Here is a 14817-nt window from a genome sequence, read left to right as displayed (position 1 = left end):
TTCGATTCTCACTTCCAAAATCGCGTTGGATATATTCTCCGCCTTCCTAGATTAAATACATTTGCCAAATCCTCGCTATGCCATCTTGTATTTCGATTCTGAAATATGAAATAATTGAATGAGCCATAAAGGGAAAAACTGACCTGTATCATACATATAAATATTACAAGTGTAATCCATGAATCAAATGAAATGAAGTAAGTAAATATCCATTTTAATCCATATCATTTAATAGAAAATGAACGACAAAATAATAAGTGAATAACAGTATTTAACTCGGAACAGGTATATTTTGTATCAATCCTGACCGGACATTTTGAAAGTTTGTCTGTATTATTATGCTATGTTATTGGATTTCATGAGAACCTATATTAAAGCACGTGCCTGAGTAGATGTTATTGTTTGTGAACTGTATTTTAAGTTGGTTAATGGTCTCAAGCTTGGTCTAATATAATGACAATGACGTAGTATTCGGACCTTCGGTCCTCGTCCAAGCTTTCGACTATTGACCTATACAAAATGTATCTATGAGTTTTCGAAACGTTTTATCTTAGTTAATATTACGTAATGTATATGTGCAATTCGTTATGAAAACACTATGTAGCCTATAAGCCCAAAATTAAAAAAAAAAGCTTCTATATTTCACCGTATGTCAGCGTTTTAGAGAACTTTGACACTTCGCCTTATCCTAGATAAATCGCCATGGTGTGATGGTGCCTTTAGTAAAAGGTTTTTAGTATGACCCACGTATGATGGCATTCGTCAAAAATTTTGTGCAGGTACAAACTAACCCATAACGTATGGCAGCGAAATCATACGTTTGGTATAAGATTGCTTAGGCCCTACTCATTACAAAAAATCCGAAACCGGTTTAATACATCAGATTCATGTTGTAAACGAGTAAAACAGATTCGAAAAGTAAGGCTAATTTAAAATTATAAGTGCCCTATGAATGAAGGCCATCTTAAATCCTGCTTTTTTACGTCGATTGAGATATCACATAAATCTTGAATTTCGACAGAAAATATAAAAATGTCGTTCCAAATAACTATAAAAAAAATCGTTTTAAGGAGACAATAACGTATTACTCAAATTAGTTTTTTTCTGATATCTTTATGATTAAATGATGGTATTTGATGGAATGTATACTAAAGTTTGTATTATATTGACATTCCTTTATCGTTCCTGAGGTCTATTGAGAATTTGAAGTTTCAATATTTTGAAATTGCGAAAGAACTAAATGGCAAAAGTTAAGGACCTTCAAGTACTTTCATTAACAGCAGTTGATGTAACGGAATAATATTGGTCAACACTTCAATCCCTCTCAAACTATGAATTTTTATTTAAGGTGAAATGAAATGGATTTCAAGGTTTCAACTCATACAAGTAATACATAACATGAAGTCAAAAACCTAAACACGAGTTCATTTCTTCAATCTAGAATTACAATCATGATCAATATATGAGTTATTGCTTTAATTGCCTGCATTATTATTAAAGGGGCAGTATGCAAATCTTTCATTATCAAAAACGTCTTAAATTATATCTGAAAATATTTCTAAAATATGTTATTAACATCTATAGATTTGAAAAAATAGTACTGATTGTTAATTTAACAATTTGACTTTGTTTTTGGTGAAAAATAAGTAGGATACATATTGCTCTACTTTATTTTGCTTAAATCCGTACAGTAGTTTTCTTTAATCTTCCAGTAAGGATAACAAACTTAAAAAGTTTACGTAGTCTTTGAAAAAAAGTTTTGGCGTTAAAAATTATTGGCTGGATTTTTTAGTTAATGTTTTCAGATAAGTGAAGGGACATATTTCTCTAGATTTTGGTATATAGTTTTCATACATTTCAACCTACACAAAAAAACAAAAAAGCGTCTATCATAGGAACTCGTAGTTATCGTGTATACGTCTGTAGAAAAAAACAAGTCCTTGTAGAATATCCTGTATACATGTAGAAAAACAAGTCCTTGTAGAATTTCCTGTATACATTTGTAGAATAACAAGTATTTGTAGAATATCTGTATACATTTGTAGAATAACAAGTATTTGTAGAATATCTGTATACATTTGTAGAATAACAAGTATTTGTAGAATATTCTGTATACATTTGTAGAAAAACAATTCCTTGTAGAATATCTGAATACATTTGTAGAATAACAAGTATTTGTAGAATATCTAAATACATTTGTAGAATAACAAGTATTTGTAGAATATCTGAATACATTTGTAGAATAACAAGTATTTGTAGAATATCCTGTATACATCAGTTCTGGAGAGAAACAAGTCCTTGTTAAACATCCTGTATAAATTTGTAGGCAAACAGATAGTTGATAGAATATGCTGTATATGTCTGTAGAGAAAAGGTAGTTGTAGAATACCTTGTATACATCCTTAGAGAAAAGGGTAGTTGTAGAATATATCCTGCATATGTCTGTATAGAAACAGGTCATTGTAGAATATCCTGTATACATTTACAGAGGAATGGGTCCTTGTAGAATATCCTGTAAACATCTGTAGAGAAAAGGGTACTTGTAGATTATCCTGTATACATTTGTAAAGAAACGAGGTTACTTGTAGGAGATCCTGCATACATCTGTAGAAATACAGGTACTTATAGAATATCCTGCATATATTATGTAGAGCAAAGGGTACCTGTAGATTATCATGTATACATTTGTTGAGAAACAGGTACTTGTAGATTATACATTTGTAGAGAAATAGGTACTTGTAGATTATTCTGTATACATTTGTAGAGAAATAGGTATTTGAAGATTATACATTTGTAGAGAAATAGGTACTTGTAGATTATCCTGTATACATTTGTAGAGAAATAGGTACTTGTAGATTATCCTGTATACATTTGTAGAGAAATAGGTACTTGTAGATTATCCTGTATACTTTTGTAGAGAAATAGGTACTTGTGGATTATACATTTGTAGAGAAATAGGTACTTGTAGATTATCCTGTATACATTTGTAGAGAAATAGGTACTTGTAGATTATCCTGTATACATTTGTAGAGAAATAGGTACTTGTAGATTATCCTGTATACTTTTGTAGAGAAATAGGTATTTGAAGATTATACATTTGTAGAGAAATAGGTACTTGTAGATTATCCTGTATACATTTGTAGAGAAATAGGTACTTGTAGATTATCCTGTAAACATTTGTAGAGAAATAGGTACTTGTAGATTATCCTGTATACTTTTGTAGAGAAATAGGTACTTGTGGATTATACATTTGTAGAGAAATAGGTACTTGTAGATTATCCTGTATACATTTGTAGAGAAATAGGTACTTGTAGATTATCCTGTATACTTTTGTAGAGAAATAGGTACTTGTGGATTATACATTTGTAGAGAAATAGGTACTTGTAGATTATCCTGTATACATTTGTAGAGAAATAGGTACTTGTAGATTATCCTGTATACATTTGTAGAGAAATAGGTACTTGTAGATTATCCTGTATACATCTGTAGAGAAATAGGTACTTGTAGATTATACATTTGTAGAGAAATAGGTACCTGTAGATTATCCTGTATACATTTGTAGAGAAATAGGTACTTGTAGATTATCCTGTATACATTGGTAGATAAACAGGATTTCCCTGCATTAATCATAAGGAATCATTGTTTGTATTAAGTTATATTCGAGTTGTAGAAAAGTATTGTAATGTGATCATTTCAGCTCTTTGGATTTGGCGAGATATTTTTGCTGACTCTCACAAACATTGTCACTATAAGTGAACTTTTCTTTTCTAAGAAGAAGAAATCTGGCGGATTGACATTTTATAATTCCTAATCATGATAACATAAGCTTACTACAAATCACTCTGCAAATTATGTAAAAACTTTAAAAAAAATCAAAACAAAAAATCCGATTATTAACCAATTCAGCATAACATTTATTTCAAATTCATTATTACAATTATAATATATGATTATGTTATAATAAATTGTAATCTCTGCAAATTTGAACACACTACCACTTTAATTTGGATAAAAAGAGAATTACATAATTAGAAAAAAATATAGAGTTTTTAAGATTTATCAATACCTGCATCTCCAATCCCTGCTGATTTATCGGGAATTGCTGAGATGTTTTATGGTGATTAGTAATGAAAAATTTGCAATATTAAACTAAACATGATAGAAAAATATTTAATGTTTTTGATATTGAAATAGACTACCTTCTCTTTATTCAAATTTCATTGTTAGTATCTTTTCAATAATCTTTTTATTGAGAAATAAATATTAACACAGATTGTATTCGACATAAATGATGATTGACATATGATTTTTCAGTCCGATATCAAGTGTTAAAGGTATATTACCTCTTAGGATGACCGATTACCTCTTGGGATTTTTAAACTTGGCCAAAATGAGTAGCCTATCTTTAGTAGCAGTGGACTTACCTAATGTCATAACCATACAGCATAATCTCTGTATAATCCAATAAATCCACACAACTAGAAAGCATTCATAAAAAAATTATTTTATTGAAAAACATACTTTAATATTTTTAAGCGTTTTTCATTTATTTCTTAGTTTATGGGATGACACATTATATATCAATACTTTGTAGTTTGGTTATAACAATTTATGTCCATTCTAAGAGGTTATATTATTTCGTTTATATTAATTTCTATTACAGATATACAGTTATAGTTCATCCAATATTGTCAAGAGCCTGGTGTACATTGGGTAATACCAAAAAGATTCTTCCTGGAGTTTGGTTGATTGCTCTGTTATTATCCTCGCCAACATTCCATGTTATGGTAGGTAACATCCAAGTTCTTTGATATTTGTCTAGTGCATCTTTTAGAAAATAAATTATGCCATTTATATTAACGACTTTTTAAAAGTATGAGTGTCAATCACGGAGGTTGATAAATATTACTTCACAAAGCCAACCTTTACATGTTTTGCTTTATCACGATCATTGATTCAACAAATAAAACCAGAAAATATTTATCTATTCGCGCGAATAGGTATTTAAAAGTAATCATTTTTAGCCAAGGTTTATAGCTACAGTTGCATTTATTCCGTTGTTACTTCTTGTCATTAAGTCTTCAGAACGTTATCAGTGCAGATATCAAACGCCCTGGGAACATAATGAGCAGCATTAATCTTTTAGAAACTTTTATTTAAATACAATATGTTTTCATTTCTGCATGTTTGTTAACGTTGTCAATTTTATCTAAATAATGATTAAATTAAGTGAATTGAGAATTAAGTGAAGAAAAAAAATGTTCTTGATATATTTCTTAAAATTGTATAGGTTTGATCGACCAACTGCACAAGAAGGTTTTTTGGTCATATAATTGCAAACAGTTCCACTTCAAAAGCGCGATGGCGTGTAGGTTACCACAATTAATTAAAAAATATTTTAATTACTGAAACGAAAAGGTGAAGGTTTCTTTTCTTTTGGTATCTCTTTTTTTTTGTTTCTTTTTACCAGTGGTTATTATTTATCAAGCTTTATCCTGCTGCTATCTGTTTGTTAAGATATCAGGTACAGGGAAGTATTCGAAGTCTCTTCCAGGGGCTAGAACCAAGCACGGCATTGAAAAAATACTGTCAAAGAGTACAAGGAAATCCAAAGTAACTATATCTATATTTAATCATTATAACCATAATAAACAAGGCAAAAAGTATAAAAAAAAAACAGATTTTATCACCGTTTGGTATAGATATCGAAATGAGTGGCTTTAATTTGAGAGAAAAAGTGACTTGAGATGCAGTTTTAACCGATATGTTTTCATTATCTTCTTCAATTTTTGAAGTAATTGGTGCAAAAACAATTGCTGTTTTTCAATGAGTCGTTGTTTTGTGTTTTTGTGGAAGAAAAATCGGAGTAATTGAGTAAATAAATACAACAGAGACATTTAGTCAGTAGTCAATAGGATAGAAAGAGACGACATGAACATTAAACTGTCATTAACCTACTTACAAATGTGTTATTTAATTAGTAGTTGGTAGTAATTCTGATACACCAGGGCAGGTTGAGATACGAAGCAATATTTTATATAAAAACATGCATCAATATCACATAACTTGAATGAAAAGATGATCCTAGTCGTAGAACCAAACCAGAAATACAAGAACTCATTGGGGGTACGCTATAAGATACATCTGTGACCTCTTGGTCAACTTTACTAACGTTTTAAATTTACTCAATAATCTTTACAGAGAAGTATTCACCTCTTATTGCACAAGAGATACCAAAGTGCAATTGTAGAAAATGGGTACGAGGATCCCAGAAGATCGTAAATTGTCCTACTTTTGAGCAGAATATGACACAATAGGAATAAGCTACTATTAATTTCAAAGGAAGTAATTTGCCTTTTCGAAAATGTTCTTTGTATGTAATGTACTTTTTTTTTTTTTAAACAATATTTATTCAAGAATTACAAATATTACAATATACATATAGATAAACATATGGTTTTGGAAACAAGCTTTAAGCTTATATAAATCCATTACCATTCAAAAATACAATACAAATTAGGGAAAAATTTACAAACTATTTACACTAAATGAGGTTCTCTCAACTGTATCAAGGTTGCAAGACAGCAGATATGGTTCAGTAAATTTAATTGTATGGATGAAATAAGATATGTTTGTTGGAGGTTTTGCTCATCGAGCATTCGGTAATCGGCATGGCCCCACAGCGACCCCGGTCGATCGAGGCTAATATAGAGAACAGGAATGTCTTACGAAGATAAAAAGGTGGAAGTAAGGGCTAGATGAACAGTTTGGCATGAGTAAGTGGTAGGACTCAATAGAACGAACCATAGGTAAGCTTCAGTAGAGCTAGCACAAATTAAGTAAGTATCAATAGAACGAGCAATAAATCAGGTAAGCCTCAATCGAACGAACCATAGATATATAGAGATCAGGTTTACCCCAGTAGAGCGAACCATATATCAGGTATGACTCAATAGTACGAGTAATGGATCAGACAAATCGGAATTTTTAATAGACCATCAATAGGACGAACAATGAATCAAGTTAGCCTCAATAGAATCAACCGTAGATCAGGTAGGACTCAATGGAACGAGCAATAGATCCGGATAGCCTCAAGGGCTAACAGTAGATCTGGTAAGCACTCAATAGATTAAATGAGCCTCAATTGTGCGACCAATAGATCTCGTGAGTCTCAATAATACGAACAAAAGATCAGGTAAGCATCAATAGAGCGATCAATGGATACAACTAGCAGTAGACCCGGTTTACCCCATGGGCAAACAAATAGACTAAGTAAGCCTTAATACAACGAGCGAAAGAGAACAGGTGAGTCTCTTTAGGACGAACATTGGATCAGGTAAGCCTCAATAGAATGAACAATAGAGACTAGGTAAGTTGGACGGACCGTGGACCAGGTAAGACTCAATGGAACGAACAATGCATCAACTAAGCCTCAATTTAACGAACAATGCATCAACTAAGCCTTAATTTAACGAACAATGCATCAACTAAGCCTCAATTTAACGAACGTACAGTCAAATGAAATTACAACACATCCACATGTTGATTGTTGGCTCCATAAATTTTGAAAGATTGCGAAACAAAAAGACCCAAGAGCATCATTAATTAAAGAATAAAATTTCTTCAACGTTTGACGTCATATTGCGTTTTCACAAAAGTAATCATTACACCTTTAGGTTTGTCCATTTAACATTAATTCTCCGTACTGTGTTGGGAATGTGTTCATGGTTTCTAAAGTATGTATAGTAGCATATAACAATTTTCTATAATAAAATTTTTGCAACTTTTTACTCTCGACGACTACTATATTATATTATGTTTAGAAAACCAATATGCTGCACTATCGGGCATTCAAAATACATAATGTGTCTAGACGGTTTTGACCTCGGAAAGAATCAATTAGATTTACTACTCCTTTAATATTGAAAATAAATTTTCCATGCCAGAATGTTATATACCGATAATGGTTAAAATGATGAAATCAATCTAATCCATTTATTTTACCGAAGTCTGGTGTATGTATTCTAAATTCGTGTCAACAATTGTTATTGCAGCGCATATATTTTGAAGTAAAATTGATCTAAAAAACATTTGATTTAATAAGAAAAAAAAAAATTGCATGTCTGAAGAGGTTATTATTATGGTATATTTATGTCTAAATATTTGATATTTGATTTCTGATATTTAGATGTTATGCCACTTGCCTGTAGTCATCAGTATAACTGTTAATTATGAAAACGACTTTACCTCTGTGTCGTCGAGAACCAAAACAAAATGATCAAAAAAAACAAAGTGGTATTGAAGATCAAACCAGAATATGCCCAATATTTTCTCTATTGAAACGCGATACTCCTTTAACAAAAGCTTACTTTACCAGGGGCTATTGAAGATTCAGTATTTTGATGTACAAAATGTAGAACAACAAAAAAATTGTGTATCCATTATATCTGGTATGGTCTTTTTTAACCACACAAAGTCTAAAAACAGTTTCCAGCATCCATATTAAGTAAAACAATTTTAGAGAAATTCTTGTCTGAAAATAAAAAATGAAGTGATCTATCATCTCTCGGTATTTCCGTGCTAATTTCAGCTGTCATTAATCATTAAACATTCATCTATAGACCCTACGGTTTTTTTCTCTCAAATACAAGTAAGGAATTCCGCTGTTAAATCTACACGAAATTTGTCTCCCATGGGCACATCTATATTGAAGTTTAAAGTCATTTCTGTTGAAACCATTTTGTGATGTGGTCTTGTTCCAGAAATGTCATTCTATTATAGTTAAGACGCATTCATTGAAATGAATAGAATTAAGGATATTCAGCAAAACAATCAATGGTGGCTCACTGCTATCGTCTATGCTTGTTAGTGCCATGAGAGCAATATTTCATCTTGTGGACTCTTGTGGGCTCTTCTTAAGATTTACTGAAAATATCAATCACGTCTACAATGCTCTTGTCTTGTTCAGTATTTGACCACATGAAATTTTATTTCTAGAAACCAACGATTCTTTTGCTGGTATATGCACTTTTAAGTTATTTATCTTGCTTCAACTAACACTCGTCGTAATGGACCACTAGGGATGAATATACAGGAAAAACTTTGATAGGTGATCTCATGGCATCATCTTCCTTAATGAGATGTTATTAAGAGTCTTAAGTTTATGAGAGTAATTTGTCTGTATAATGTCTATGTGACGTTCAATTATGCCAAACCATTGCGTAAAGTATTCGAAATCACCATATTATATTCTTCTCACGGCTAGACGTAGTACTCTAGATGTAGATTAAACAGTTAATCGAATCGTTTAACCCACGAATAAGGTCAAATATATACTAATACACTACAGACAAAGATAACCAACAACTATCTTATTTCTTATCTTAAGAAACTGAGAATGTAGCAATGAATCATTGTGCATTTTTTTTAGATTCGTTTCTTTTTAGAGAATGCGGAAAGTTCTGATTTCCAACTTAATCGGAATATCTGTATCGTATTTTCCATCAGGGTTAAAGGGACAGAAGCATCTAATCGTACTTTAGTCTCATAATTTTTAACCAAGCCAATAAGTAATAGTGTTCACAGCTCACCGTCGAAATTTGAGCCATCCAATCCATGTGTGTCCAGAATTATCCAAAATGTTGAAATGACGACTCGTCTTTTTGAGATACACTGTGATATATAGAAAAGACATATTAAAAAAAACATTGAAATTCATTGTTTTAAGTATTTTTAAAGGGATGATGCGATTTTCATACATTTCTAGTACTTCTGAAGATTATTTACATAATTTATATTCATGATTAACCCTGTCCCCCCTCCCAATCATCTTTCCCTTTAACTCGTTCTAAGCGTGTTTATGAAGTTCACTAGTTCAAAGTTTCAACAACAGGATTTGACTTAGAAGGCAATAAATCACCTACTCTAGATCAGAAAATCATCACAAAAGGTATTGGAAGGTTCAATGTCCTACAGCATGCAAACTTGCAAAAAAATATCAATTATTCCTGATTGATCCTTTGGTAACAATTTAAAAGCATGAAATTACTATCAATGTAATCAGCACCCATACATGCTATTATCGGGAGGATATTCAGTAATGGCATGGAATGGCGGTTCATCATGCCTCAAAAGCTATCCGGCACCGATAATTATGATAATAATCAATGCCTGTAGCATAAGTTAATGTGGAAATATTGCATAATCCACACCGAAATTACTAACTTCCTTCCTGTTGTGTCTGTAGAGAAGGGCAAAATGGTTTATTTAAAGCTCTGGTTTATCAAACATTCTATTTTTAAGCATTCTTGCTTAGGATAAGATTTTTTTGTCGATAAATATGACTGCAAGTGTTGTCGGTTGTCAATTCAGGCAGTCCCGTATCAATTATCTAAAGTGCCATTATAAAACAGAAGTACTAAAGGAAATGCTATTTTATTTGATAAATTATCTGTTAGTTCCTAGTTTTTAAGAAATTAGTTAATGAAAGGTTCTTTCTTTTGAAATTTCTTTTAACGGTAAAGACAAAGATACAAAAAAAAATCGTTAGCAATATACAATACCATACGGATCCTAAATTACGAGTACATTAAACATATGTATCTGTATCAGCCCACATTAAAATACAGTAATATATAATGTTCTCTATCTGTCAGTTTATTTATTTCATAGGTATTTTCACTGTTATTGCCCGAAACAATCACAATTTACTGGTGGAAATAATAGACTTCAGTTCTGCTCGTGTCGCAGTAGTTTACCTTTCTGTCCAATATTCATCTTCACGATATCAAGTAAATACGAACTGCGTCTTATACCTTGACTGCAATAGCAACGGTTTGTAAGTATTGTGATATGGCTGGATTCTACGTTAGCGACTAAAATCTGTAAACAATTAACCATAATTATTACAGCCATTCTGTTGTGGGCTCTGATTGGCTGTATTCGCTGGCATACAATCCAATCAAATCACTGAATGTCGTGATAAAGAAAGGTGACCATTGCAGTCAAGATATAAGACAAAATTCGTAATAGCTTGACATTGTGAAGATGGCCATTATTATGACAATAAGCCAGCTGAGGCGAACTATTTTTCTCATAAAGGAAATGAAAAAAGAAATTAGACTTTCATTTTGTAGCTTTCAACGGAATGTGAGAAATGTCAGAAATTTGGCCCAAACGAGTCTTTGTTCATTAATGAACTTACCTAGTGTTAAAATTATACGACAGAATCCTTCTATTATCCAATAAAACCAAAAAAACAAAGTTATGGTTATATGAGGCAGGCCAGCGGGTGTCTGGAGATTCACAGCGCATGCGTCAAGCATACTTTTATTAACCAACATGACGACTAAAACTTGATTTACTGATGGAGTATCGGCACTTTTAGACCAGACAAAAAATGTCGGCGTTGCTCCGATCCATGTTAGAACCATTCCTTTACCCATACGGTACCACAACACAGTCAGAGGGTAGGCTTTCCCTTTCTCCATACAATCCTGTAATGAGGAGGGAAAAGCTTAGCAAAGTTATAGCCAGAATATTCTCAATATGCTAGATAGTTGCAATAAAATGGTCAAAATTATGTTTTTATTAAATTAGTAATTAGTTAGAACACCAGATATTATATTATGCCACCCACTGGCCAATTCGTATGTTTCGCTACAACTCCTCTTTAATCTCCATTGTCCACGTAGCAAAGAATAAAGAAGCCGTTGTTGTTGTTGTTGACGGAGAACGTGATATGCATCCAAAAATGCAGCGAAAATCAGTGTGCAAAATATCAGTATTTTCCACCATTTTTGTTTTTATGTTGATGATATAACCTTCATAAAGCCTGTTATTATATAAACAGAATAATTGCCAGCCTGCTTTCATATAAGTAATAATCCATTAAACTAAGTAATTTTGAAAGGCTCTTTGAAGCCTTTTTTTTTGATAATTACCTAGGCTTATATAAAGATTCTTTTTCATTAGTCATGGCACTTTGAAAGTCCATCTGATGAATATATTATTATATATACAGTGGTGTAACACCAAATTTCGTCAAAGTTAAAAAAACGAAAAAAAATTTTATGTCTTAGATGTTTCCTCAGATATTCTGAATCCTTCACTTTGACCCATATTTCATGAGCAACTAACTCGGCAACGGCGGCAAAATGCGTCACCTATTTTCGTGTACAATGTTTGATTTATAAATAAGTCGAGAAAAACACGTTGTATGGATACCCGGTGGTAAAATTAACTTCTCTTAGTATACGCTCACGAAGTTTTATGGTCACAACAATACGGTCACAATCTATTTTGGTCAAAGTAATACGGACACACGGTAATTTAGTCTCAGTAATAAGGGCACAAGTTAATTTGGTCACATTAATGAGAGCACAGTCCAGACAGTGGGCCGTCCTGGAATTACCTTTATGTGCTGGGCTTGGGACCTTCCGATCCTGGAATGGATGTTCAGTTCAGTAACATAACATTTATATTTAAAACCAGTCGTACTTCTACAGGCATGCCATGGTCAATAATAGTCATCTAAATATTTTTGTAAATTAATATGGGGAGATAAACTTACGTTTCGCTTCCAGGTAATTCAGCAGGGGGCTCACCGATGACCAATGGATTTTGATGTCTCAGTTCATCCTCATTCTGATGCTCAGGGCGATGACGAAAAATTGTGCGGCTCGATTGTCGCCATTGATCCGCGATCGGAAATAGAAGTAGTGATATAAGCTACATCGTAATATATCTATAAACATTGTAAGGCCCAATTCAGCTAGTTGTTTTAGTGATGCTGTCAGCCAATAATAGCATCAAAAGTCTGACGGGTGTTTTCTGGTACCTTGTGCCCGTCTAACTTTGACCAAAATAGATTATGTCCGTATTATTGTGACCATAATACCTTGTAGCCGTATTCCTGTGACCATAATACCTTGTGCCCGTATTAACGTGACCATAATACCTTGTGCCTGGCGATCTAATTTCCCGTGACCAAGTTATCGAGCACGATTGTGGAGAACTGATTTTAACATGAATTTAATTAGAATTTGAAGTAGATTAATTTTGTTCAAGCTGTCATGGAGTATTTGCTGAAAGGTCGTATACTACCTTGTTAATGTGTAATGATGTTGACATAAAAATATGTTTGAAGTAATGATTGTAATTTATTTTTTCAGGATACAGAGAGGAATGTATTCTATAAAAATGAAACTTCTGTGATTATGATATATTGTGCAGATATTGGTATTGAAAAACCAGATAGACTTGTCTTTGCTATATATCAGTTTTTAGTGATGTTTGTTGCTCCTACAATTATTTTATTCTTCTGTTATGTATTTGTTATTCATTCATTATGGATAAGTTCCAGACAGTTAATAACATTAACTAGACCCAATAACAACGCTGAAAGGTGAGACCATTTTTTTCTACATTTATAGCAGCTTGTTTTAATTCTTATATTTCTGTCTGAACGCTTAGTATATGACATTTGTTTTTATCAAAACGTATTCTATTAGTATAGGGTCTTCGATCTGTGAGAATAGTTTTCAATTATTGAAAGGAAATACACACGAATTTCCCATCTTATTATGAATAATGAAATTGAACATTGGTGTCGATAATTACAAGAATTATTCAATCAATTTAATAAGTGTGTCTGATTAACAGGAATATTGTTTTTAAAAATACACCGTAGGTGTAGAACATAAACACAACGTGAACCAAAATAAATATAACAAAAAAGCTACTTGCACATCCAAATTGATCTTTAAACTTTACGTATTTTATTTTTCTGAAAAAGCTTGTACAATTATTTAAATAGTATATTATGACTTTAATTAATATATTTTTTGTATGAGTTTCAAAATGTCAACGTACGTATATAGGCGGAAATTTGAATTGTGTTTATTTTGGCAGCGTATTGGGTGGTATTGTAATGCATCATCTGTTGTGGAGATCTCGTGTGTTCGTAGTTTTCTTGACATATGCGTATGGGTGTTCTTAAGAAATATTAATGAAAATCTATTTGGTTAAAGTTAAAGGAACATTTCCTAAATTTGATATAGGAAATGTATAGGAAGGCAATACATATTTCAAATATCCCAGAAACATTATTCTAATATTCTAACGTGTAGATATTCTGCCCTGACTTGTAAGTTATAACTCCTATATAGATCGTTTGTGTTGCTTTGGCCGAGCATAAATTTTATCAGCTGGTAAATTAAATACTATGACGACCAGAACACTTCTAATAAAAACCAAGCAATTTAGATTATGATTAAAGTAACGACTTAAGACCCTTTTTAAATAGTTGATATAGATCTAACTAATGGCTTGCTGGTCACGATTTCATAATACTATGTGATAAGATCAAAGACAATAGACAGTATAAACTAATATGGCGATTTTCTCCTCATTCTTTTAGCAAATCTATGAGAGGGATAATAGGATCGGTTTGTCTGACTGACCTGTGTTCTGTTGTAGAGGTTTGTAAGAATTCGAGACGATTACATACACTTGTGATGAGATATCTCGAAAACAATCTTGAAAATCTCGTGACATGACAGCATGAATGAATATCAAACGACACATAAATCATAATTATTTACTATTTTCCTGAAACATATTGAAATCGATTTTTATCTAATAGCCTATATATGTGCAAGTGTTAAAGCGATTCTAAAGAGGTTTTGTGAATTTTTAATGAGTATAGGGGATACTGATTGATTTGCGCCATTCGAATTTTCATTCAGTTGTCTGCAATTCTTGTAATCCCACTAAAACAGATTTTGATATAGTGACGTTCTAAAACGCTTAGTTGGA

At 32.1% G+C, this 14817-nt stretch overlaps 1 protein-coding gene across 1 annotated transcript in view; it reads left to right on the top strand.

Annotated features, from left to right (window-relative positions):
• LOTGIDRAFT_91668 (hypothetical protein) overlaps positions 1-14817 on the top strand; it is a gene marked incomplete at both ends in the record, with an annotated part of 50513 nt that overhangs the window by 26818 nt on the left and 8878 nt on the right. The window contains 2 exons of the mRNA XM_009063563.1: positions 4664-4791; positions 13180-13356. Coding sequence (XP_009061811.1) covers positions 4664-4791; positions 13180-13356 — 305 coding nt within the window. The remainder of the gene's footprint in view (positions 1-4663; positions 4792-13179; positions 13357-14817) is intronic.

The sequence above is a fragment of the Lottia gigantea genome (genome assembly GCF_000327385.1).
Source record: "Lottia gigantea unplaced genomic scaffold LOTGIsca_58, whole genome shotgun sequence".
Taxonomy (NCBI): Eukaryota; Metazoa; Mollusca; class Gastropoda; family Lottiidae; genus Lottia; species Lottia gigantea.
Note: the sequence above shows the minus strand (reverse complement) of the source record. Positions and strands in the feature narration are given on the sequence as shown.